The 23,298-nt window shown below is 38.9% G+C and overlaps 1 protein-coding gene across 2 annotated transcripts in view; it reads left to right on the top strand.

Annotated features, from left to right (window-relative positions):
- Positions 1-23,298, top strand: part of LIMCH1 (LIM and calponin homology domains 1) — a 174,107-nt gene that overhangs the window by 113,989 nt on the left and 36,820 nt on the right. The window contains exons 8-19 of one of the 2 annotated variants that reach the window (XM_064418303.1): positions 1,421-1,670; positions 2,334-2,606; positions 7,174-7,464; positions 8,705-8,959; positions 10,240-10,584; positions 11,265-11,594; positions 12,149-12,382; positions 13,308-13,553; positions 14,703-14,738; positions 19,332-19,458; positions 22,223-22,377; positions 22,566-22,965. In XM_064418303.1, the coding sequence (XP_064274373.1) occupies positions 1,421-1,670; positions 2,334-2,606; positions 7,174-7,464; positions 8,705-8,959; positions 10,240-10,584; positions 11,265-11,594; positions 12,149-12,382; positions 13,308-13,553; positions 14,703-14,738; positions 19,332-19,458; positions 22,223-22,377; positions 22,566-22,965 (2,942 nt within the window). The remainder of the gene's footprint in view (positions 1-1,420; positions 1,671-2,333; positions 2,607-7,173; positions 7,465-8,704; positions 8,960-10,239; positions 10,585-11,264; positions 11,595-12,148; positions 12,383-13,307; positions 13,554-14,702; positions 14,739-19,331; positions 19,459-22,222; positions 22,378-22,565; positions 22,966-23,298) is intronic. The other variant, XM_064418302.1, reaches the window with a different exon arrangement.

Below are 23,298 nucleotides of genomic sequence, written 5' to 3'. Positions count from 1 at the left end.
GTCATATCTTTTTCTACTGTCCCTTTTCATTCTTCTTCGTCTGTCTCCAAGAAAATCACAAAAAACTCAATCTACTGCAAAAGCTCTTTGCAAATGACATTCCTAGCATATTTAGACCTCTTTTTTTCTTCCCCCACTTTGAATTATACACAAACTACTTGTGATTTTTATGACTTCATTGTTTTCAGTTGTTCAGTATGTAGCACAGCGAATTAGCTATTAATTCACTAGTGTTTTGAATTAACAAGAGGACACAACCTGAGTGGCTTCCCTTCACCCTAAAAAGGGGAACAGCTAATTGCAGATGCAAGTGCTGCAAAGGGGCCAAGGACCAGAGACATCCAACTCTCCATAGCTTGGAGAATATGCAAATGCTGATGGGACAAATGGCTGAACGCACTCCATTTCACTCTTCATACCAGGGCCCCTGGTAAGGTTACACTGCTGGAAGAAAACTACTTGCATAACTTCTTAATGAATTATTTTAAAAGGCTCATGATAGTGCAGGGAATTTAGGCTTCCAAAATGGGAAGTTCCACACTGCAAATGCTCTTTAGGGTGTTTCTCCTACAATTTGGGAGTTTCAAGTCAGAAATTTGCCTAAGTTTCAGTGTTTTAAATGCATTGTACATATCAGGAAGTTTAGTTCATTTGAACAGAATCAAATGATTGCCCAGCTCTGCTAACCTTGTGTCTTATTCTCTCAAACTCTCGATTTTTCTCTGCCACTTTATTTCTTCACTGTACTGATGTAACATCTAAATCCTGAGGTCACTTCCCTCTGTCCTTGCACCTTTCCATCTTTCCATCTGGGGATTGAGTCTCTGTCTATCTGCAGTGTGTAGACTGATTGACTAGCAACCAGTGAGACTGGAGAGAGACCATCGAGCCTTCTGGTTCACAGCAGCAGCTGCTGTTCTCAGATCTTGACTGAAACTGATGCTGTCTGTGTTCAAATTGCTGTGTTAATGTATGTGTAGGACCATTCACATATTCCTGCCATTCTGTAGCTATACAGCATGGAACCTTGTTTTGCTTGTGCTTGAGTTAGGCACCTATTAGTCTAGGTTCAAGACTGTGAATCAGACCAGACATGCCCTTATGTACAACTAGAAGTCATCTGGGCTTTAGGTAAACTACTGTCCTAGGTGACTGACAAGTCTGGCTGAGTTTTAACCTATGTTTTTTGATGTAGCCTCTGAAAAAGAATTTTTCAGGCAATGATGGAAAAAAAATTTACTGTCTGTATAGATGTTGTGGCTGTTACCTTCAGTAACTGATTTTAAAATACAAATGCAGGTAAAAGTGGCTAAATGTAATTTTTTTGGTGGTATCTTCTTCAATTTATAGTTTAAAAATAACCCGAACAACTTGGATGTAAGTGAAAATAAAAACGAGCTTTTTTTTCCTTCCTCACTAGGGAGAGGAAGTGACTCGGAAACTGACCTGCCACACAGAAAGATGCCAGATGTGAAAAAAGATGATATGTTGGCAAGGCGGACCTCACATGGTGAACCTAAATCAGCTGTGCCTTTTAACCAGTACCTCCCAAACAAGAGCAATCAGACTTTCTATGTACCTGCTCCTCTTCGGAAGAAGAAGGCTGAGCGAGAGGAGTACCGGAAGAGCTGGAGCACAGCGACGTCGCCGCTGGGAGACAGACCTTTCAGGTAAGACTGGCCTGCCCACCTCCTCCTTTCCTCACTGATGATGCTCTAACACTCGCCCAGTTTTCATTCTTTTCACAAGATGTATGATGCTATAATAAATCTCTTGCTGGCATGGTACTGATAAGTAGTTTTTAGCAATTGGTGAAGCTAGTAGAAGATCATCAAGTGGAAAATCATTGTTGTGATGTTTACCATACAATGCAATGTATAGCTTCTGTTTGAAGATATTGGTTAATGTAAGTAACGTGGATGTTTGACTCAAACCCAAGGCTGGAAAAACTGTTCTGGACAATCTGTTTCAGTTCTCTACTGACAACTACTGACAAATGATAATTAAAAGTAATGTTTTATATATTTAATCAAAACAGATAATATTTTTGCTGTGTTTTTTTTTGTAAAATAAATTTATTTGTATGTTGTATGTAATACACCAGTATGGTTTATATAGCTATGACTCTGTGTGTGACTCTGCATGTTGGTTTTGTCAACTAATACTTCACTTTTGATTTGGACTAAGAAACAACCTCCTTTAAAGAGCATAATTATCTTCCCCGATTATTCATCAGAATTCATCCTTTGGAATCTTGACTTCAGCAAAATACGCTTATAAGTGTGTACATTTTAAGCACAGCCTACATTAAACTACCTTGTGTAATTCAATAGCAAATCCCACCCTGAAACCATAGAAGAAGAACTGAATGAAACACCAGGACTGTGTGAAAAGGAGAAAGTGGGCTCCATGGCTCCTGAAGCAAGCTCCCTTAAAAGTCAATTAGGTGTGAATCAAAGCGAAGAAAACTCCATAGACCAGTCTCCTTCATGTAGCGCAAAAGAAACATCAGCACCCAAGGGGAAAGATGTGGAAGAGATCAGAAAGTTAAGAAGACTTGAACAAGCTGGTATTAAGGTCATGTCAGCAGCCCAGCGCTATGGCAGGTTAGCCCAACAGTGTGGGAAATCGTGCACGCTTCACGGCTGTAGGATTGGCTGAAGTGTGGGCTTCCTTGATCCGCTGTGATTTCACATGTAACAAAAATCCAGCCTGCTAAGCACTCACAATTGCTAGTGAAGGTCTTGATCTGAAAAAGCTTGTGATGTGGCAGCTGTGGATTGCAGAGTTGTATGATGCTAACTGCATTTGTGTTGAGAAATTATGTTGTCTTACGGCATGATGTAAACAGGCTCCAGGAGAACTATTACACAGACTTCTTGTCACCTTCCACTTAATGCTTTCTTGTATTTAAAAAAAAATATATAGAAATCTACATTAAATGCCTAGTTTAGATAACAGCTTCAGAAATGTACATTACTTGTTGCTGGTGGGATCGTTTAGTTTACTGAACCACACTTTTTAGGTAGTTTATATTTTTAGCTGTGTTAGTAAATGATACATTCATTTTTGATGGCAGGAACTATAAAAGCACAGTGCTTGTTAACACATGTACTAGTTTAAGCATGGAGGCATAGTTCAGCAGACATAATTTGCCTGACTATAGAACGGAGTATATGTAGTTATTCACTTATTACCTGTGTTACTTATTTTTGGATGTTGTTCAATTTGGATATTTCCTATTATTTAACTTGAGAGCTGAATGATGGCTAGGTTCACAGTCCATGCCTTTCCATCATTTCAATCTCCTCTACTCATGGGGATGACCTGCAAAGTAGAGTTTTAACTGACATGTTAGAAATCAGGCACTTAGAAACAATCAAAATGGTTTGGCTAAAGGGTAGGTGTCCAAATGTCCTACTGTCCAAACCATTTTGTTTTGGATTGTGGAGTGAAATCCTAACAGTGAGTAGTTTATCAGTTGCTGGTCTACAGTCTGGGCTTTGAAATGTAGTAGGAAGAAAGGCAGCTCATGTGTGGTACAGTTCATTTGTAGGTGCAGTGAAGCTGGTGTGCAGCCATATACAGATGTGCCATATGCAGGTAAAACAGTCACAGAATATATGCTGTCACATGTCCTCTTCTCAGGTCTGCTTCACTGTTGTCAAGCTGTGCTGAACCAGTGTTTATTTCTGGTTGTGGGGTGTTACTTTTGACAAAGCCTAGTACCAATGATGAGGAGCTGTCTGGCATAAATTAGTTCTTCAGCCTCACTTAGTGTGCTAGTCAACTGGGAGTCCCTTAACCAGAGGGGTATTAGCATAATTCTATTCTGAGTCCAAGGCTGTAGTATTAATGGTGGTAATGTAGTAATATGTAGTAAAATGTAGTCATTGCTTGTGTTTAGCAGTGCAGTACATAACAAATAGCTCTGTTTGCTCTTTGTTCATTTGGAGGATGCTCGCCATGTTGAGAGACCTTTTTCAACTCTGTACTTGATCTACTGTTTTGATGTCCACAAAGGAAGGATGTGTGAAAAAATGTGTGGTTCTTTCCTTGGATAATCTGTTGTCCTTACAGCCCTGATGGAGAAGGGAGGAGAAATAACAAGTAATTTTTCTTCCTTGCTCTCAGTGGAAAGGACTTGTGGAATTTGGCAGCTGGAAGAAGGAGGAGATGAGTTTTCTGTTCCAGCTAAGGGTCAAAGAGCAGAACTTTGTAACCCAAGCCTCACTGGAGCAAAGTAGGAGCCTGCTTCTGGGGATTGTAGGAAGAAACAGCAGAAAAGGCACAGGGGACAGAAGTCTGTAAGGAAAATTCTTTGTATGTGAAAGTGGAAGAATAGTGGGTGAGGAGAAGGGAAGAATTTAGTAGTGATGCTTTAGGATACATTTAACCATATTTCTTAATGTCTTATAATTCTTCTCTGAACATCTCCATTTTATCTCTCTTCTTGGCATCAAGTTCAATTTTCCATGCACTAACAGCATTCAGCAATTCTCAGTCCTTCTTGTTTATGTATTCTGATTTTTTTCTTTCACCCTTCTTACTCCCTCATCTTTCTCTGATACCAGCCTCTCTTCTGTTTTTTCACCTGAGGTTGTCAGTTTTATTTTAGTTCCTTTGAGTTGTTTCCTCTCAACTTAATGGCCTCTGGAGGACACCCACTGTGACTTTTGAGTTCTACAAGGCCTCTAATTGTTCCTAAAGCTTAAACTCAGTAGGGGACTTTTCTGAGTTCTGAACAGGAAAGATTTGAACTTGTATGCAAATGTATTTTTTGCTTGAAGTGTAAGTGCTTATCTCTATTGCTGTGACATGTTCTAGGAAAGAGCTGCTTTAGTTAGCTGAATTAGATGCTATACAAATGCATGCCAAAAAGTAATTCCCTTTCCCAAAAAAGTAAATTGTCTCTGATGCATGCTGTTTTATTGATATGTGATCCTCCTTGCTTGCTTATTGCCTGCACATCTGTCTCTTAATTACTGTATTGTTATGAAAGGTAGGGATCCCATTCATGGAGACATCCTAAAAAGAAAATAATTAAGTGTTTTTAAAGAGATGATGGAGAGGAGAATTTAAGAGAGAAATGTGAGCAAGCTTTTATGATATGTTTGTTGAAAAATAACACAGACTCTTACCTCGACAGAGCATAGGGATCCAAAATCATTCCATTGTTCTGAAATGCAATCCACAGGCCTATATGAGACCTTGCTTCAGGGAGAGCAAATGCCTGCAAGTCACTTTGGAAGCACCTGCTGTACCAGCACTGACCCATTTACTGTTTCTGCAACAGCTGGGGCTGGGTGTGCAAGAGCAATTTGCAGCTAAATCTACTATTTAGTATTTGCTATCTATACTATGGTAAACTGACCTTGAAAAAACACTTTTGAGATCATGATAAACTGTGTCAGGAGACCCCAAAATGTCACAAATAATCTTTGATTCCATGAAAAAAATAGTAAATGAATGGAAAATATTCTCAACCTAGAAAGTGATTACTAAAGTCTAGTTACATACTAAAAGCCATGAGTTTCTTATTGCAGTGACTCATAGTTGCACTTTTGAGTACTATAACTCAGTATGTCTTTGTTGCCAAAAACACTCCTCTCAGAAATGGTACATTTGATGCTTTCAAGCTTCACTGCTGTTGGTGGACATGAGACTGAAAAATCCATCAGTTTTTACTAAATAATCACTTGGTGAGCCAGCTGTTTCTGAAGCTGTTGTGAACACAAATATTCATGAGGAAAAGGGACAGCAGTTCCCATTTGGAATGCTATTGGCCAGTGTTGTTCTGTTGCTTTACATGAAATTTTGATCCTTCAGAGAGATCTAAGGAAAAATTTGCCTTTAACTAACTTGAGACTGTACTCTCCACATCACTACCAGGGGATCCTGTATTTTGCAGCATGAGAAGGCAAAGGCAGACAGTTTCATATGTCCTTTGAGCCTGAGCCAGGCTGGCCTGCCAGGCATGGTTTATGGCTTCCCCATAATTTTCTCCAGCAACTTTGTGGAGCAGTACTTTGTAAGGGCAGTTGAGAATGTAAAATAAGTGGTGTATGTAGTGGGCTTGCAGAGATTTAAAATGTTTTAAATGCTTTTAAAAAAGCAATCTTTAAATTTAAGATAGTAGAGAAACTCAGAGCAACCCCTGAGCTATTTAGATTAACTTTCTTAATGCCAGTCTGTTTAATCCTTTGTGGTCTCCTCTATTTTGCTTTGCATAGCAAGGTGTGCTGCATGACAGAGCAAATGTCTACAAAAGTACTGCATGGAACAGTCCTTGCTGCCCAACTTCCTAAAGTATCAATATGAACCATTTGATTTTTAAATGTGAGAGTTGCCTAGCTCCTGCCATCTGTCTTTTCAGTTTGCCTAAGAGTATTGACCCTTACAAGTTAAAATAAGCTTAATCTTTATGGGCACCAGCTGTCAAGTGTCTTTACTGTCATAATCTTCAGTAACAGCAAGGCTGTGTTGATAGCAGTTGTGTTTCTGATGAAGGCAGGTTGCAATATTTTCTGGCATGCCAATATCACTGGTGTGCTATCATTGCAGCTACTGTATGTCAGCTGGCACAGAGGCATAGAGGGATTGGCATAGAGGGCTTATTCTGTGGGAAAGGAAAGGTTAATTAGAAAAGAATCAATCATGGTGCATGTGAGAAGAAAGCAGTTAAGAATACTAGGGTAGACAGACTCTGTGATTACTTAGATGGGTTTTTGGGGTTGGGGTTTTTTTTGTGGGTTTTTTTTTTTTAGACCTTTTAAGAAAAATGCCAAATATTTGATATTTCAAGACTCAACAACATTTGCCGGGGATCATATGTTTGCATCACATTTCTTCCTTTGTTTGAAATGCTCAAGAAGTTTAATACTGCCAGTTATGATACTACATTCACTGCATCTCATATGCTAAAATTTGTTCTTACTGGTTCTTCCAGCTATAGCTAAAAAGGTCCAACATGCTGACTTTTCTATATAAAGTCTTTGTGGTTTTGCTGCTTTATATGATAAATTTTATTTCTAGCTAGGCTTTGTGCACTCTAACAGCAGCTCGGAGCATATTTGATTGCCTGTGCTTGTTTTTTGACCTGGAGATGAGTGTTGCACTGCCCTCTCCTCCCCTGGTGCATCAAGAGCTTTATTTAATTTTGCTCTGTGTCAGTAAAAAGCCAATATGTGAAGACAGTGGAAGCACCCCAGACATCATCCTTCGCAAGGACAACCCCTTCATGACACATTACCAAGGAAAGGATTCTGGTTCAGAAGATGAAGCAGCCAGCAGAATTCCTGATTTAGAAAAGGATGACTTTGCTACCCGGAGAGCCAGAATGAATCAACCCAAGCACACAGTTCCATTTAACTCCTTTTTAGTTGGACCCTATACACGTAAAGACAAAGGTAAACCAGAAGATGTTAAAAAGCCATTGCAGATGGAAAAAAAGGAACATGCAAGGTGTGCATTCATAGTCTTATTCTTTCAATTATAATGCTTAATTTCACCATGATATATTGCTGTATAGGCCTAAAGCTGTCTTGGCTATGAAAAATACCTTACACGTTAAAGTAAATGCAAATGCTTTATCATAAAGTGAACCAAACTATTTTTTGTTGCAGTACAAGAAGTGTTAATTGACTGTGAGTGTAAATAAGATAAAGGCGGGACACTTTTGTTATCTAAACTCATGAGACAGGTCATGAGCATGAGTAGTGGAGAATAAACTTAGAAAATATGTTTTGCATCTCAGCTCTTTTTCTGATCACTTTCAGTGCCCGTTTTTCGATCCATTTCTTTCATCTCATGCTCTTTTAACACCCTGCATGAAACACGGACCAGATGAGTCTTTAGTGAAGGCACTGAATATATATGCCTGCTACACTGCACTGAATTATGTTGCACCTGGTCCTAATGTGTGTTATGCAGCACTGGTTTGGGAAGTGGATCAGGGGTTACAAGGCTTCAACCTAGAAAATATCATTTTTCTTCAGCTCAGTGATACAGACCTTTAAGAAATTGCTGAACACAAATATTTGCTAGGTAGAGATCTTTTCCAGGAAACTGTTTTATTTGAGCAAACAGATGTGATTTTAGATAAAACCATTATATACACATTACAGGGAACCTTAACTGTAACAACTGATATGTTCAGAAAACTTCTTCTAATATTTAAGAGCTCTTTTCAATTTTCAAATGTCAAATGTGCCATTCAGTTCCTGGTCATTTGATTATATTAACATTTTCTAATGACTAGTTTGACAGGACGTCTGAGGAGCGAAATTTTAATAGTCCAATGCTATTGAAATGATTCTTAAGATCAAAGAAATTGTGTAGTATGTTAGAGAGCAAAACCTGAATTCGCTATGTGAATAATATTCAGATGAGATATTTGTAACTATTTAAGAGAAAGCTTATTGCAGAAGTGCTTAATTCAGTAATAACATAAAGATTTTTCTTGTGCTGGGAATAGAAGTTCACGTGAAGAAATGTTCTCAGTAGTGCATGAATGGGGTAGCATAGCTGAGAGGTTTGAACTTCAAATGATTCATTCCATGTTTACTTCCTAAAATTAATGTGAAAGTAATATCATAAATTCAGTTTTATCTTCTTGAGCTCTGAGCCTCTTCTTTTGACACTGATTTATAATTGCTTCCTCAAAACATCTTTCCTTGCTGAACTGGAATGTGCATTAAATTAGAAGAAGACGGGTGCACATGACAACAGTAAGGCAAACAGTTACAAGCAAAGAGAGCCCACTTCTGCAAAATGAGAAGACTGAGTCAGAGGAAGAACAGCAGGTGAAAGAGCTTGATAATGAGACAGATGATTTGGCAAAACGGAAATCTCAAAGCATCCTTCCTCAGCTACAAGAAGATGTGCTTTTTGTCAATGCCTCTATAACAAAAGCAGATCTGGAGACCTGGAAAAGATTGAAACTGTCAGGGGAGCCCAGGTATGGTTTCTGCTTGTGGACAGGATTGGCACCCTGGGAAGCATGTTTAGTTTGCCACAATATGCTGTGTGTGCTTGTGACTTTTAACTTGAAGAATGCCTTGTTGACAACCAGTCCTTATCTGTTTCCGTTTTCAGGAGTCCAAAAATCTGTACAGATATGCTGTCTGTCATGAAAAGAATGTGTGTCCATCATTTAGAGCACTATAGTAGTTTCACAGTCACTTTTCTTGTAGATACTCTTAATACAATATCAGAAAGGTCCCTCTTGTCATGTGGCTGAATTTGCTTCGAAGCTGCTTGAAGTTGAACAGGACAAAGTTCCGAGTGGTACCGCTAATACGCTAGCAACTACTTTGCTCCTTACCAAGCTGTCTTCAGGACTCGGGGTGTTTTATACCTTGGGACTATTACCTGAGGATCAGCATCTTTGCATTAATGTCTCTGTGCTATTTTGAGACCTGAGCTGATACATCAGCACAACAATTGTACTCCAGTGCTGTACACCACCACTGTTTCTCATTGCAGCAGGGCTTTCAGGAGCCTCACCGTATGGTGTTTGTATGCTCTTGTTGTTAACAAAATCTCTACAAAGGGAGCCAGTATGAAGCAGTTATTCTAAGCTGTTTCCCTGTAGAGATGGACTATAACATAGGCAGGTGATTTGTGACTCCAATAGGAAAGGATAACAACTCCTGGCTTTCCTGTTTAGGTGCATGCCCTTTTGCAATTAAAGATGGCTGTCTGTTCTGGCATTCTTCTAACAATGTGGTTATTGTATGTGATTTTAGCTCTAGTAAATCAAAACTCAATCAATCTTTTGTCCTGAAGGTATTAGCAATCTCTCTGTTACTTTTGAGGTGATTTATTAAAATCAGGATTCAGTCTGCTTGGTTTAGGGTAAGTGAATTGCTCTTGCTGGTGCTCCCATGCCACTGTAACTTCCTTGTGCTAAAGTGCATTCTAGTGCCATACAGTCACATATAGTGTGTGGCTGGGGTATACATGAGCAGAAGAGGGAACTGTGGCTTTGTTAGGTGAAGAACTGAATTTGGAACAGGCCATATACATTCCTTGCCCTTAGGAAGTGCTTCCATGTTTTCCCCTCATGTCTGCAATACCTTTGCATTTCATATGTCATTTGAGACTCAGTATGCCACAGTTGTTTATACCTGTGTCCTCGAATTTTAAAATAAAACCCCTTCAAAACCTTAGGGGCATTTAATTTGTTTTATTTTGAGGGTTTCATGAGGGCGTTCTTTTATTCCTCATTATGACCAGTGAAGAAGATTTCAGATGTTCCAGCAACACTCTGCCTCCAAGTGATACCACGGTGAAAGTGGTAGCCCATGATGATTTTGCTGTCCGCAAAACCAGAGCAAACAGAAAGGCTGGTAGCCCCAAGCAGAAGTTTGTGCATTTTGGGCCAGTAACTGAGATTGATCAACAGAAATGGGACAAGCTCGTTATTGGCAGAGCTTCATCCAAGAGTGGAACAGAAGAGGAAAGCAAGCAAGATGGTGTGGAAAGTCTCTCTGGTGCTGAAAGCTCTCCTTCAACCACTGCTGTCAGTCTTGGGTTTGCTGAATGCAGCAGTGAAGTATCTGAGCCAGAAAATGAGTCCAGGTATTTGGTATGGTTTAGGAAGCGCTACTGAGCTGTAAATGAGACCTGTTCTTGCCAGATGCTGATCTGCATGGGAGTGAACTGCAACATAAACCCAAGAGCTGTTTATGCACACGGCCTTGTTCAGAAGACATCTGATGTCTTCAGAGTATCTTAACACATTTAGGCTTGCACAAAACGCTGTGCACAGGTCTTCTGAACGCTTGCTCAAAATTTCTGATGGGCAGTGAAGTCACTGGTATCTCAGAGGATGAGCTATCATATTTGATTTTTCTGCTGCTTCAATTCCAGTAGCTTTGCTCTGCCTGCTTTCAGCACATTAGGAATTTATCATTTAGCTTGCTGGCCTTACTTATCTTCAAAAAAATGTTTTTTTCAAACCTAATGGATTTACTTTCTTTTTGAAGATGGTGTACTGCTGCTCTCTGTTTCTGGCATTTATCTGGAGAAGAGTTGTCTGGGTCGTTTACACATTAACAGATCTTATATTTCTTTTGGCATAATCAGTCTGTGGCTGCAGCAAGAACTTTTAATGAATGCTTTTGGCAAGCAATTCATTCAGCTAGGTTTGTGTGTTTATAAAAAATTTGCAAACTGAGTTAGATGACTCCTTTTCTTACCTTTCATTTGACCTGAGAACGTTTTGTCTGTCTCACGCCTCCTCTCATTCTCATCACTAGTGAGGGAGGAGTCAAGTCAGGTACAGATGACTCTTGCAGGAGAATTCCATCACCTGTACCAGCTTCTGATGTCATCTCTGAGGAACAAACCTCACGGAGTTTGAGCAAACGGCAAGAAAGTGCCAAGGAAGAATGTGACAGGAATTTACCAGATATAGAGAGAGATGATATGTTGGTTAGAAGAATGGGAACTTTTCCAAGGCGAACCACAAGCTCCATTCCCGTAAATTGTCCTCCCTTGTCAGTAGCTCCTTATCTGCTGCCGCAGCAGCAGCAAGAGGAGGCTGTAGCTCGTGAAAAGGATTTGAAGACTCTGCAGGAAGGAGAAAGGTCAGAGAACAGAAGCAGATCCCTCTGAGCCTGGTTTGTGTGTGGTGTTAGCTTGGATCAGTCAGCAGTGTTGTCCCATTCTTCACATGGGCTTTAAAGATGTGTTTTACTCAATCATCATGGCATGTGTTTTGTTTTGCAAAATCACTCACAAGAATGTATCCCATGAATATAAAACAGCCTGTTTTCTTTCTTAATATTTAAGTACTTCAGTTGTTAATTGCTGTTCAGCATGAAAATAGTATTTTATCTTTTGGCGGTATTTCTTTCGCAAACCATAGTGCATTGTCTGGATTTTTATGCCAGCTCCCAAGTGAATAAGTCATTGCATAGATTTGTATGCAATTCCCACTTCTAACAAATCACCTACACAAGTGTGGGGTTCAATGTAATTTCCTCTTATTCCTTGTGCTGTGGCTAAAGATGCCTGGTTTGTCTAGTTGTCCATCATTCTCAGCTTTGTTTTGAGTAACAGTACCTCACATTGCCTGAGCAGCCACTTGCTGTACAAGTGAGCATGATCATGGAACAGTGTCACTTGTCTCTCTGAGCAGTACTGTCACACAAGAAGAGAGCCAAGAACAGCTTGAAAACCCTCAGCTGCAGAGTGGTGAAACAGAAAACAAAATGAAATTTCCAGACCCTCAAAGAGATGACATGTTAGCCAGAAGAACTGGAGCTTTTCTTAAACAGCCTGGGCCCAATGTTAAGCAGTTCCTTCCCATGCCCTTTTCAAAGCAGCAGAATAAGCAGGGCACAACCACAGAACTTGAGAAGAAAGCCATGAGGTAAGAAAGTTGTGTTTTTCTCTGTCCCTTTTAGCTAGACCCATGGGCTGTTTGTTAAGATCTCTTTATCAGGAAGATTTGCTGGTGGCCCAGTAGTGGTTATTTTCATGCTTGTCCTCAGTTCTCTGCTAATTCTTTCTGCTCAGTAGAAGGCAGTTGAAGGTTTCTGACCCTTTTAGAAAACTCATGTGGAGACTCAGACCGGAGCTCTACCAGATGCAAAATTCTAACAACATGTGGAAACAGATCTGTGTAGCAATTACATTTGCATTACATTTGTAGAGGTTTCTGATTAAATATGAGGTAATCATTACAAATGTTTCCAGCTAGAAACGGAGATGCTGGACCTAGTAAGTTAGAGGATTGTGGCTTAACTGGTGCCACTGACTTCCTAACAGGAAAAGTAGAGATCCTGAGATTCTTCCTGATAATGCTCAATATCTTTCTGAGCACCTCTGTTCAGATGTTTGAGGCTGTGTGAGTGTTGAAGCTTTGGAACAGAGTTATCATTTGGTGGTTGAGCCACATGCAAGCAAGAGTGGGCAGGTTCTTACTCATCAGCCTCTTCAGAGTACTTGAGGAGAAGGATAGGCACCTGTACAGACATGGATGAAATACTAGCTTTCATCTCAGCCAGGAGAAAACAAACCTGTCATCTACCATAGAATTCAACAGTGGCTTGGTGTTTAATTTTCAGTGCTGTTCTGGACAGTTTATTTTCTGATTTAAAAGAATGGTACAAGCATTTGACTCTTAAAATTATGGGGGTTTGCTCCTGCCTCACTTAGCTTGTCCTGTGTCAGCTATTTGGGTTTGTACGGGCTGGTTGTTTGCTAGCTTATAGTCATGCTTTTTGTTATGTATGTGTGCTTTTTGAAATGTTGCTTAATACATCCCTTTACACTACTGCCTTTGGCTCACTCAGGCCTCAAAAATGTCCACAAGTCTACGCTAATAGCTCTGGAAAACCTGCAATAGAACCACTGCAAGAACAGCAGCAAGGGCAGGAGCACAGTCTCCCACCGACAGGACAAGATGAGATTATTAGTACTGCCCAAGTGGCTGAAGATGGCAACAATGAAGTCCACCTTGTTCAAACATCTAAGCTTCAGGAGGTTCCTGAGGAAAACAAAATGGAAGCACTTTCATCCAAGGATGAGCATCTGCAAACGTGAGCTTTCTGGTGTGAATCACGCAGCTTGTAAACCCCTGTGTGCACACTTCAGAGTTCAGATTGTGCATTGCCTGGTGTGTTTTCAATCCAGACTGCAACACTGTATGTCAGTAACACACACTTTAGAAACAAAAATAATACTAGTGTAATGTATTTTATTTTGATTTCTAAAAAATTTTTAATTGAAAGCTAAGTGAAAAGAATGTTTGATTACAGTATATATGTTGAATTGTGAGAAAAGTTTATGAAGAGGAGATGCTGAAATGGACTCTGCTCATTGAGAGATGTTTATTCTATTTCTCCCATGATTAATGTTGTAGTATTGACTTTTGCACATGATGCTCTTTTATGATAAATCCCATATATATATATATGTGGTTTGCATTGCTCTAAAGAAGACTACAGTTTTACTGAATGCTGCTGGTTTGTGTATTACCAGTAACTTTTTTCAGCTATACTCCCCCACTCTGAGGAAAGAAAACCAAAACCAACTGACAAAAAAACCAACCAAAAAGCAAACAAAACAATAAAAAACTCCAAGCCAATCAAGTAACCATAAAAAACCCAAAAACCCTCACCCAAACAAAAACAACAACAAAACAAATGAACAAAAGGAAAACCATAAACAAAAAAAAACTAAGAACCAAATAGACAAACAAAAACACCAGAGAAATCCCCAAACACAAAAACAAGACCTACAAAAAGAAAATGGAAATCCTGTGACTCACTTTCTGACTATAGTATTTGTCTTTTTCATGCTTCAGTAATAGTGGTACTAAGCACTGCTGTGGAATGTAACTGTTACATTTTGTCTCCAGTCATTGCATGTATGGCACAATGTAAATGCTAAGACATAGTCTATTTTCAATAACTATTTTCTATACACATTTTAGGTATACTTCAGCAGATTTTTATAATGTGGGGCATAAGTATGTGTTTAAGGAGGGATGGGTGGTGTTCTCATGTAGTTTGACCTCAGGATGATCAGGTAAGTCGTGTTTGATGAATACATAATCCCTGAACAGTATGGTTCTATTTTGGTCAGCTTTACTAGTAGAAATGACAGTTGTGCAAATTATATGGGTCCACTTGCAATTACTACTCAATGTATTTATCCACAATCTAATTTTATATTTGGTCTTGTAGATTCGGCCCCAGATCTGCTGTGTCTGATGACGCAGAGTAAGTTGTCTTGTGTTCACAAGAGTCTGTTTTAAACAACTTACACTGCATGCTTTCCCATCTTTCTACTAATTTAAAATGCAGTTGATGCGTCATTATTATTTTGCAGTGTTTTGGCATATAAATTTTTCAGACAGCACTGAAAAATGGAATGTGATATGGCTTACATTGCAGTTAAAAATAATTTCTATATAAAAGCCCTTAAAAACTAAGCATAACACTAATGTCCAGCTGTTGCTTAAAGTATTGTTTCATCTTTTATTTTGTCTTGGATTTCTTCCGACTTTCCATTGCCTCTAATCAGCTACAGGTAAAGGAGTTGGATTGAATCTGGGTGTTGAAGAAAAAAATGAAGTATGAGGAATAACAGGAAGAAATAAAGAAAGCCCAAAGCAAAATAGTATCATTGTAATCTTCAGAATAATTACCAGGAAGATACATCTTTAGCTGAGCCTTTATTCTATTTTAAAACTTTATATTCAATCCCTTCCAAGTTAGGTTTAATTTAATAATGTACTAAATTTCAATTTTTAAGCTCTTCCCTTCGATGCATCACTTTTCATAGAAGGAGTAGAACTGACATTTATTACACTTAAAAATTTTAATTATTCATGTATGCATACAAACTTTAGTACGGAATAGTATGCAATTCATTTGGAAAGCTCTTTGGAAGTATTAGCTATTTAGAAGAGAAGTAGTTGGGAACTACACACACAATAATATCCTTAATGTCCTTCTATTCACAGAAATGCATATGACCTTGTCTGTGTCCCAGATTAAATCCCAAAACATAAATCTTTTGTAGAGTTGTGGGGCTTTTATAACGAGTATACACAGAGACTCATGCAATTTTTCACTCTTTCTTCTAATGATAAAGCTTAGAATCATGGACTAAGTGTTCTTTACAAGTTATTAAATAACTTTATGCTGAGCAAAACCTCTGTTTTCTGACTACAGAGTAAGCATGATCATTTTCAAGTGGCAGGAATCTGTCCAGTCGAATGAAGGGGTGACATAAGGAATAGTATAACATAGAAGTGTTATACTTAACAATGGGGACATTCCAGCTATTTCAGAAAGCCTGCTTATATGATTGATTTTTTCATCTGTATATGTCTGTATTAAATGCAATCATGAGAGAAGGTACATGGAGATGCCTTCAAAGAGGCGTTGCAATGGTCTTGGTGGTATAATGTGAGAGTTGCAAAGATCAGTAAATTATATTGCTTATTCCATACTGATTATTATTTTGATTTAAAAGGTAAAACAATTAATATTCAAGACTCATTGTCATCCTTTTCAAATGTGCTACAGTTTACAGAGCAACTATTTTCCTATACTGTCTTTTAAGTTTTTGTAAAAGTTAGACTGTGTTTTCCCTTCTGAAGACAAAGTATTTATGAAGACTCTAATAAAACTTGGCTCTCAAGTAGGAAAAATAAATTGAACTGACATTTAAAATACTTTTTAAATGTTTGTCAAGTCCCCATTGAAAACTGTAACTTGAATTCAGTCTTAGACTAGATGCTCTTTGTTCCAGCAGCAAAACTGAGGACTCTTTTATTAGACTGTCAACTTTGCTAGTTAGAGGAAAACTAGATATTGTCTTCAGCCTTGGTCTGTCTGAGGGTCCAGAAAAGGCAATACTTAGTGTGTTGATGCTGACCAGGCCCATTCCCATCTCCTGAAGAGAGAAAATTCTGGTGGTACCGTGATAGTCCAACATGAGTTTAGGCTCATAGTGAGCCGAGATTTTTGAGTATTTCTTTACTAGTCTGATTTTGAGCCAGTCTGTCCCTTTTTATGTTTTGTTGGAGTTTCTGAAGTCTTAGTATGACTGTAAAATGGTAATGCAGCCACATAATAAATGCCTTACATAAGGATTGTTAACATATTCTCATAAGAAGTTCTTTTACCTTATCTCTCACTTTTAAATTAATTAATCTAAACATTAAAGTACTTCAGATTTTTTTTTAATTCAAATTTTATTTAGACTTGTTAAAAAAAAGAAATTGTTGCATTATATCACTGACAGGAACAACTGTAATTTGTGATAATAAAGCAGTGTAAAGCAGTGTAGCTTGAAAATGCCAACATCTGAAATGCACTGTTAGTCTGCACAGTGCTTTTTCCCAGATCATTGTTAGAACGGCAGGTCTGGTACACTGGTCAGCAGAAAGGCCTCTTGCTTCAGGACAGAGTTTGTATACTATCTCTGGAGCTGTGCTAATGGCAGAAAGTCAATGAACTTAAATTTGGTCCAGTTACATATTCCCTGTCCACTTGTGTGCTGTGTGCCTGCCAGCCCAACGTGTGGTTGAAGGGAGGTGTAAATCTAGTTCTGTTCGTGGGAGTGTTAGTGATTGTCTGCAGTCATTTGTAGGTTGTACAAGATAGAAATAGGATGCAATTACGTGGGACTCATAATGACAAGTGTCTTTGGATAGAAGCTCAGAGTTTTGGCCTCTTAGATCCTTTTCTAAGGATGAAATTGTCAGAGAGAGAAGTTGGTGTAGACCTTTCAGTTGGCCTTGTCCACATACTCAGGAAAGGAGGTTTTTCCTCTTAGTGATTACTACATGTTGGTCAGAGTGGAGCACAGTGCTTTGAGGTGGGACTCCTTCAGACTGCTGTCTTGGGAAGATACTGTTGTGGAAGAACATGTTGCTGCAGAGTTGAAGTTTGAACCCACCCAGTTGCTTGTCCATGACGATGAAGGCCCAGCAGTGGGAGGTGACTGCTGGAGTAGGAGGTGCTTCTGGGGTTGTAGTGTATAGTTTGACTCCTGGCCAAGGCTAAAGCCTTTTCCAGAGAACTTTTTTTACTGCATTGTTAATAGTTATAAAACCTGTTGCTGTCTTTGTGCACCCTGTGAGACCTTCATGAAATCAGGGAGCATGCATTAGACTTAAATTAGGAAATCCAGGTATTCCTGCTAGAAAAACAAAATTCTTCCATCCCAAATGGAAGAGAGTGTGTACTCATGCACTCTACTAGGACTGGTAACCACAATTTCAAATCTTACCTTTTTTCTTACTGCATGTGAATGAAAAATTGTTTGACATGAGGAAAGAGTACAAGAGAAGAGCTACACAACCAGTTTGACCCAGTAGGCACAAGGTATCAAATACTGAACACTAAAGGCATTCTTAGTGTGAGTTTCAAAAGCTCTTAAACTGGAATAAACCCTATAAGAGTGACTTTATTGCAAGTTCTGCATCTCCCAACCTACCTCACCAGTCTGCCAAATATGACTGATGTTTAAGTTTTAAAAAACAACATTTGCCATCTCTTTAGGTTTTGTTATTTAGGAGTGTTCCAATCCAATCCTGGACAAAGCAACTGTTAAACTACCCACATTAGTGTAAACGACCCAAATTAGTGTAACCATCAGCACTCTGTTTAAGGGGTGAAGCACAGTAATATGTTAACTTCACTGTTCATGCTTAAAGGCAATAGGATGTTTATTCTGTCCTTCATTTCTGAGTAAATACCTACTTAGCAGGATGGAATCTGTGCATGTCCTTTTCTGTACACTGTCCAGACCTTTCAAGTGTTTTCTTGAGAGTGGCATTCCCGTCTTTGCTTGCCTGAATACAAATGCTGGCTCATAAATATATGCACAGCTTTCCGTGAGTATTCACTTTGAATACTGTGGACACAGTTGCCCACAATTTTATCTTCATTGGGTGCTTCTCCTGCTAGTTGGCTCATTGGCTCATGTAAAGCTGCAGGTAATCATTTGAGGACTGCTGTGAAATCACTTCATGTGGAATGCATGGCTTTCTTTTAAGTTTTTTTTTGCTTTGAATGGCACAACTGAGGTCATGTTTTACTAATAATAGGTAGTAGAGGTGGAGTAGTAAGCATGTTATCTTTGTGTGAAAATCTTTATATAATATAAAGAGATGTATAACGTCAAATCATAAACTTTTTTTTCCTTTAACTCTCCAAAGGTCAGAGACATAAATAGTAAAAAACCAATTTTTTTTGTCCTGGATGTCATCTTTTCCTTGTTAGGTTAGCTGTATTAATAAGTTGGTGCTGGTAGCATTGGATTTCTTCAAGGCAGAGAGGGGGAGGAAAGGGGAGAGAAGAAAGTACCATGCAGTTTGAACTGAGTGTACTTCTCTGAATTTGTAGCAATAGCATTTAGCTGGCTATGCTGCACCTGATGTACTTCTCAAGCCTCCTATTACCCTGAAATGTAAAACTCTGTCTGTGGTGTTAATCAAAGTGATCTTGAAAACCCATTGGGCACAAATCTTCAGAAATCAAACTGTTCTGAATGATAAAATGATTTTAGTAAGAGCTATTGATGGAAATGTAAAGTCAGTAGTGTTTCTTAGTGAGATATAAAGTTGTGGTTGACTAACAAAATGGAAAGTTGAGGAATGTAATGCCTGAAGTACTGTGTGGGAGCCATAGGGATGCTAACAAGCCCCACTTGGGGACTGCTGCTTTTGGGAGCTTTGTAACAGAGCAGGTGTCTGATTCTGCTGTAGCACCCTCATGTGGCTTCAGCTCTTACAAGCTGAAGGAATATAAGCCTCTAAATAAGACTGGGCCTGTTGTTATTTTTCCCTTGTTTAGGAGCATGAGTATGTTTGACATGAGATGTGAAGAAGATGCTGTGTCTCAGCCTCACAGCAAAGCTCGCCATGAGAAGCTGCAGAATATACACAACCAGCTGAAAGAGGACGAGACCAGGTGGCAAGATGTGAGTATACAACAGTCAACATTGTCTGCAGTGCTGGCAGGCACTGAGGCCAGCCAGTTAGGCAAAAACAGGACAACCTGCTAAATCTGCACTTGCTGTCAAGTGCTTAAAATAATGAGAGCTTTTTTGTTTCCTCAGTGAATTGTTGCTAAAACCACAGAAGTTCATAATTTGTTGTAAATCAAAGAATAAAAGATCTTCCAGTCCCTCTGCCTGTTCACCAGGTATTTTTCTTTTTAAAAAAATGTAAAGAAACCGTGATTAGGTAAAAAAATGGAAGAACAACTTCTAACTGCTGACTCCTCTAACTTTTCTAATTAGTCAATGTCCAAAGTGACAAAATACAAGACTAAGTAGGACAGGGAAATAAATAGGTTGGTCTTTTCTTTAATAAATTAGCATAGATACAGAGAATGTTAATGTTTTCCATTGTCCAAGCAAACAAATACCATTTCATGTTAGCTACACCCTGCTTGGTTTACAAGGCCTTTCCAAACCCTCTTTCCTTAGTGTGTTTTGTTAAGCTGTCCAAGTATTTGGTATTCTTTGCAGCAAATTAGCAAGGACAGAAAAACATGATCTGCAGGTAAGTTAGTATAAGGGGTTTAAGTTTCAATTCTGCTCATTCCTAAAGACTGATTTTAAATAAGGAATTTGGGATATATTTTAATTTTAAAAAACCCCAAAACACAATAAAACACATCTCTTCAAGTATGGTAGTTTCTCATTACAAGGAAGGCTTCTGTGAAACACCTCAGAGAGGTTTTTGGTAGAAAATTTAAGGAAAAGTTAAAAACAAGTATATACAGCTGAGAAGTGACTTTTTATAGTAGAACAATGAAGGACTTAAGCTGAAAGGTCTTTATGTGTGGGAAGCCATAATTTCCCAGCAGAGATAAGAATAAATCCAGAGGCATTCAAGAAGTTTGAGAACTCTGCTGTTGAATTGAAAATTCTCTGAGCTAAAGTTCTTGCATTTTAGGTGTGCTCAGCACCTTCTACCATGAACTAAAAGTTCTGAAGAGGCACTGAAAATGCCTTTATTGGAATGTCCTTGGCATTCTGAGGGCTTTATAGTGACATGTCTCATGCTCTGATATTTTAGATGCCCATGCTATGAATTTGCTAACAATTAACAGTTTCGTGGGTTTTTTAAATTATTGTTATTCTAAAGCATCAGAACTGGAAAATAAAAACATGTCTGGTTTTTAATTATGAAAAGAGAAGGAAAGCTTATGCTAGAAAATTTGCTAATGAAAAACTAATTTCCAAACAACAGACAGCAGTGGAAGTAGCTGAATAAAGAAATGCTTTGGCACTTCAATGAGAATAATTAGTAACTGAAGAAAACGATAGGCCTATGTTTCATGAAGGGGATTATAGACTGATACATGTAAGCCATGTGAAGAAGTACTTTAATGAACATTCCCTTAAGTGCAACATCAATAATTTGTGGTTTTAAGCTAAATTAGAAGTGACAATGTTTTTTCCTGGCTTTAATAAAATAAGTTATACTTGCAGTACCTTCTGCTGTTTACCAATAAAAATGCAATTAAAATCTTTGGGAAACCATGTAATTAATGAAATAGCTCCTGAATTGAGTATGTGTTATGAATATCTGGGTTTTATTAAAACCAAAAATTGTTAGAGTGCGCAAAATATAATCTGTACACCAATCTCCTGATGTGGATAGGTTAATGACAAGTGTTCCCTTCCAGTTTCCAAGAAGTTATTTTTCTTCGCAGAAGTTCTGCAGTGCTTACTTTTTACATATAAAATTTTGTTCCTTTGCTAGTTGTCTGAAAAGAAATTTTACAGTTTAGAAAACTTCTTTGCTGTAATACTTGTACTGTGAAAAAGATCTTGCTTCTGTATCCTCCAGGATTTGTGAATTCATAAAGGATTCAAGACATCACAGGGGCCCATAACAGGTACCTCCTGTGACTCTCTGGTTTAGTATCAGGCTAGATTTTTCAGAAAAGGCAGAGAACCAGATGCAGTCAATTTTCTGCACAATTTCAGGCAGGCAGATTCCAGAAAGACTGAGATGGTCACTTCAACAAGGACATCTCTATACAGCTGGATACAAACCATAGGCTTTTTGCTCTGTCATCTCTCACACCAGCCAGATATGAGCCTCATCACTCAATCTCTGTTGCTCTGGATCCAAAATAGTGCAGGGTGGCTATGATGAAGAATTTAAATTTGGATGCTGCACTGGACTTTTCTATCAAAAAACCCAACATCATGGGTCAGCCATATTTGCATGTAGCTGACTGATAGCATGGGCAAAGTATGGAACTATAAGCTCTCCAAGGACGTCATTGCAGCTGTAGCTCATGGTGAAACAACATCCATTCTTCTAATGAACACCTGCTTCCCATATGTCTGATTATTAAAATTCTTCACCAAACATAATTTTTTTACTTAATCTTCCTGGGGAATTGGATTTTGTCCCTGGTGTTGGCCCAAGTGAAAATGAGTGTCCTGACTGGTCCTTTTAGGCCAAATTTCCTGCCAAAAGCAAAGTAAGCAGTGAAGCTATGAAGTCTTTACTGTGTCCCACTATCAGCAGGAAATTCAGACAACATCTTCATTTATGATCTCCTTTTGTCATTGAAATGAACAGTGCTGCCTGCAGGTGATGGGAGCCTAGTCCACAGGCAAGAATAAGTATTGCAACCAGCTGATTGGGTTCATGTTACCTGTGACCACTTTTTAGTTATTTGCAAGTCTGCATTCAGATACCTTCCTTCCCTAACAGGACCTGGCTCGGTGGAAGAGTCGTCGAAGGAGTGCTTCACAGGATTTGATTAAAAAGGAAGCTGAGAGAAAGAAGATGGAGAGGTTATTGGCTGGAGATGGAACAAATGAGCGCAGGAAAAGCATCAAAACCTACCGAGAAATCGTGGAGGAGAAGTACGTTGTTTTAGTGGAGTGTAGTGGCGTGTCTGAAAATGCTGTGTGCTCCACAGGTCATAGGTAACTGTGGGCAGCCATGCCTGCAGGCCTGAGTGAGGGAGAGGGAGGATGTTGATGGAGCAGAGGAAATGGCTGTGATTTCCATTGTTAATGTGATGGTTTCTCTTGTGTTGTCTTCCTTGCAGAGAGAGAAGGGAGCGGGAGCTTCATGAGGCATACAAGAATGCAAAGACACAGGAGGAGGCTGAGAGCATTCTCCAGCAGTACACTGAAAGATTCACTATCAGTGAAGCTGTCCTTGAGCGTTTGCAGATGCCAAAAATTCTAGAAAGAAGCCATTCAGTGGAACCAAATTCCCCACTGAAAGACCCAAATCCTCTGAGATATTTAAGGCAACAGTCACTTCCTGCTCCAAAATTCACTGCCACAATTGAAGCAACCATTGTTCCCACCACTGAACTAGAGCCCAGCAGTTCAACAGGACGCACATCTCCCAGCAAAAGTATCTCCAAGGCTGTGCCTATGCTGACACCCAAGCCTTATTCACAACCCAAAAATACACAGGAAGTTTTAAAGAACTTTAAGGTAGGATACATCACATGTCCCAAAGTCAACCAGGAGGCAATGACATCTTGATTGAGTCATCTGAACATATAAATGTTTAATGCAATTATATAGAAAATAGTGGCAGCATTCTGATTTTATAAAATTCAGCTTCATACTCTGTGCTGCTTCCAGTTTGATGGTTTCTTCATGTTTACCAGAATTCTTAAAATCTTGACCTCTTCACACTGAAATACTTGCACTGATCATTTTAACTCAGGCTAAATTTGATTGGAAAAAGGGGGAATTTAAGAAAAAAGCAAGCTGTTTCCTCAGAAAGTTTTTAGAAAAGGGTATGTGATCATGTTTTTTGGT

This window comes from Passer domesticus, chromosome 4 (genome assembly GCF_036417665.1).
Source record: "Passer domesticus isolate bPasDom1 chromosome 4, bPasDom1.hap1, whole genome shotgun sequence".
NCBI classification, from domain to species: domain Eukaryota; kingdom Metazoa; phylum Chordata; class Aves; order Passeriformes; family Passeridae; genus Passer; species Passer domesticus.
This window is presented reverse-complemented; position numbering and strand designations above follow the sequence as displayed.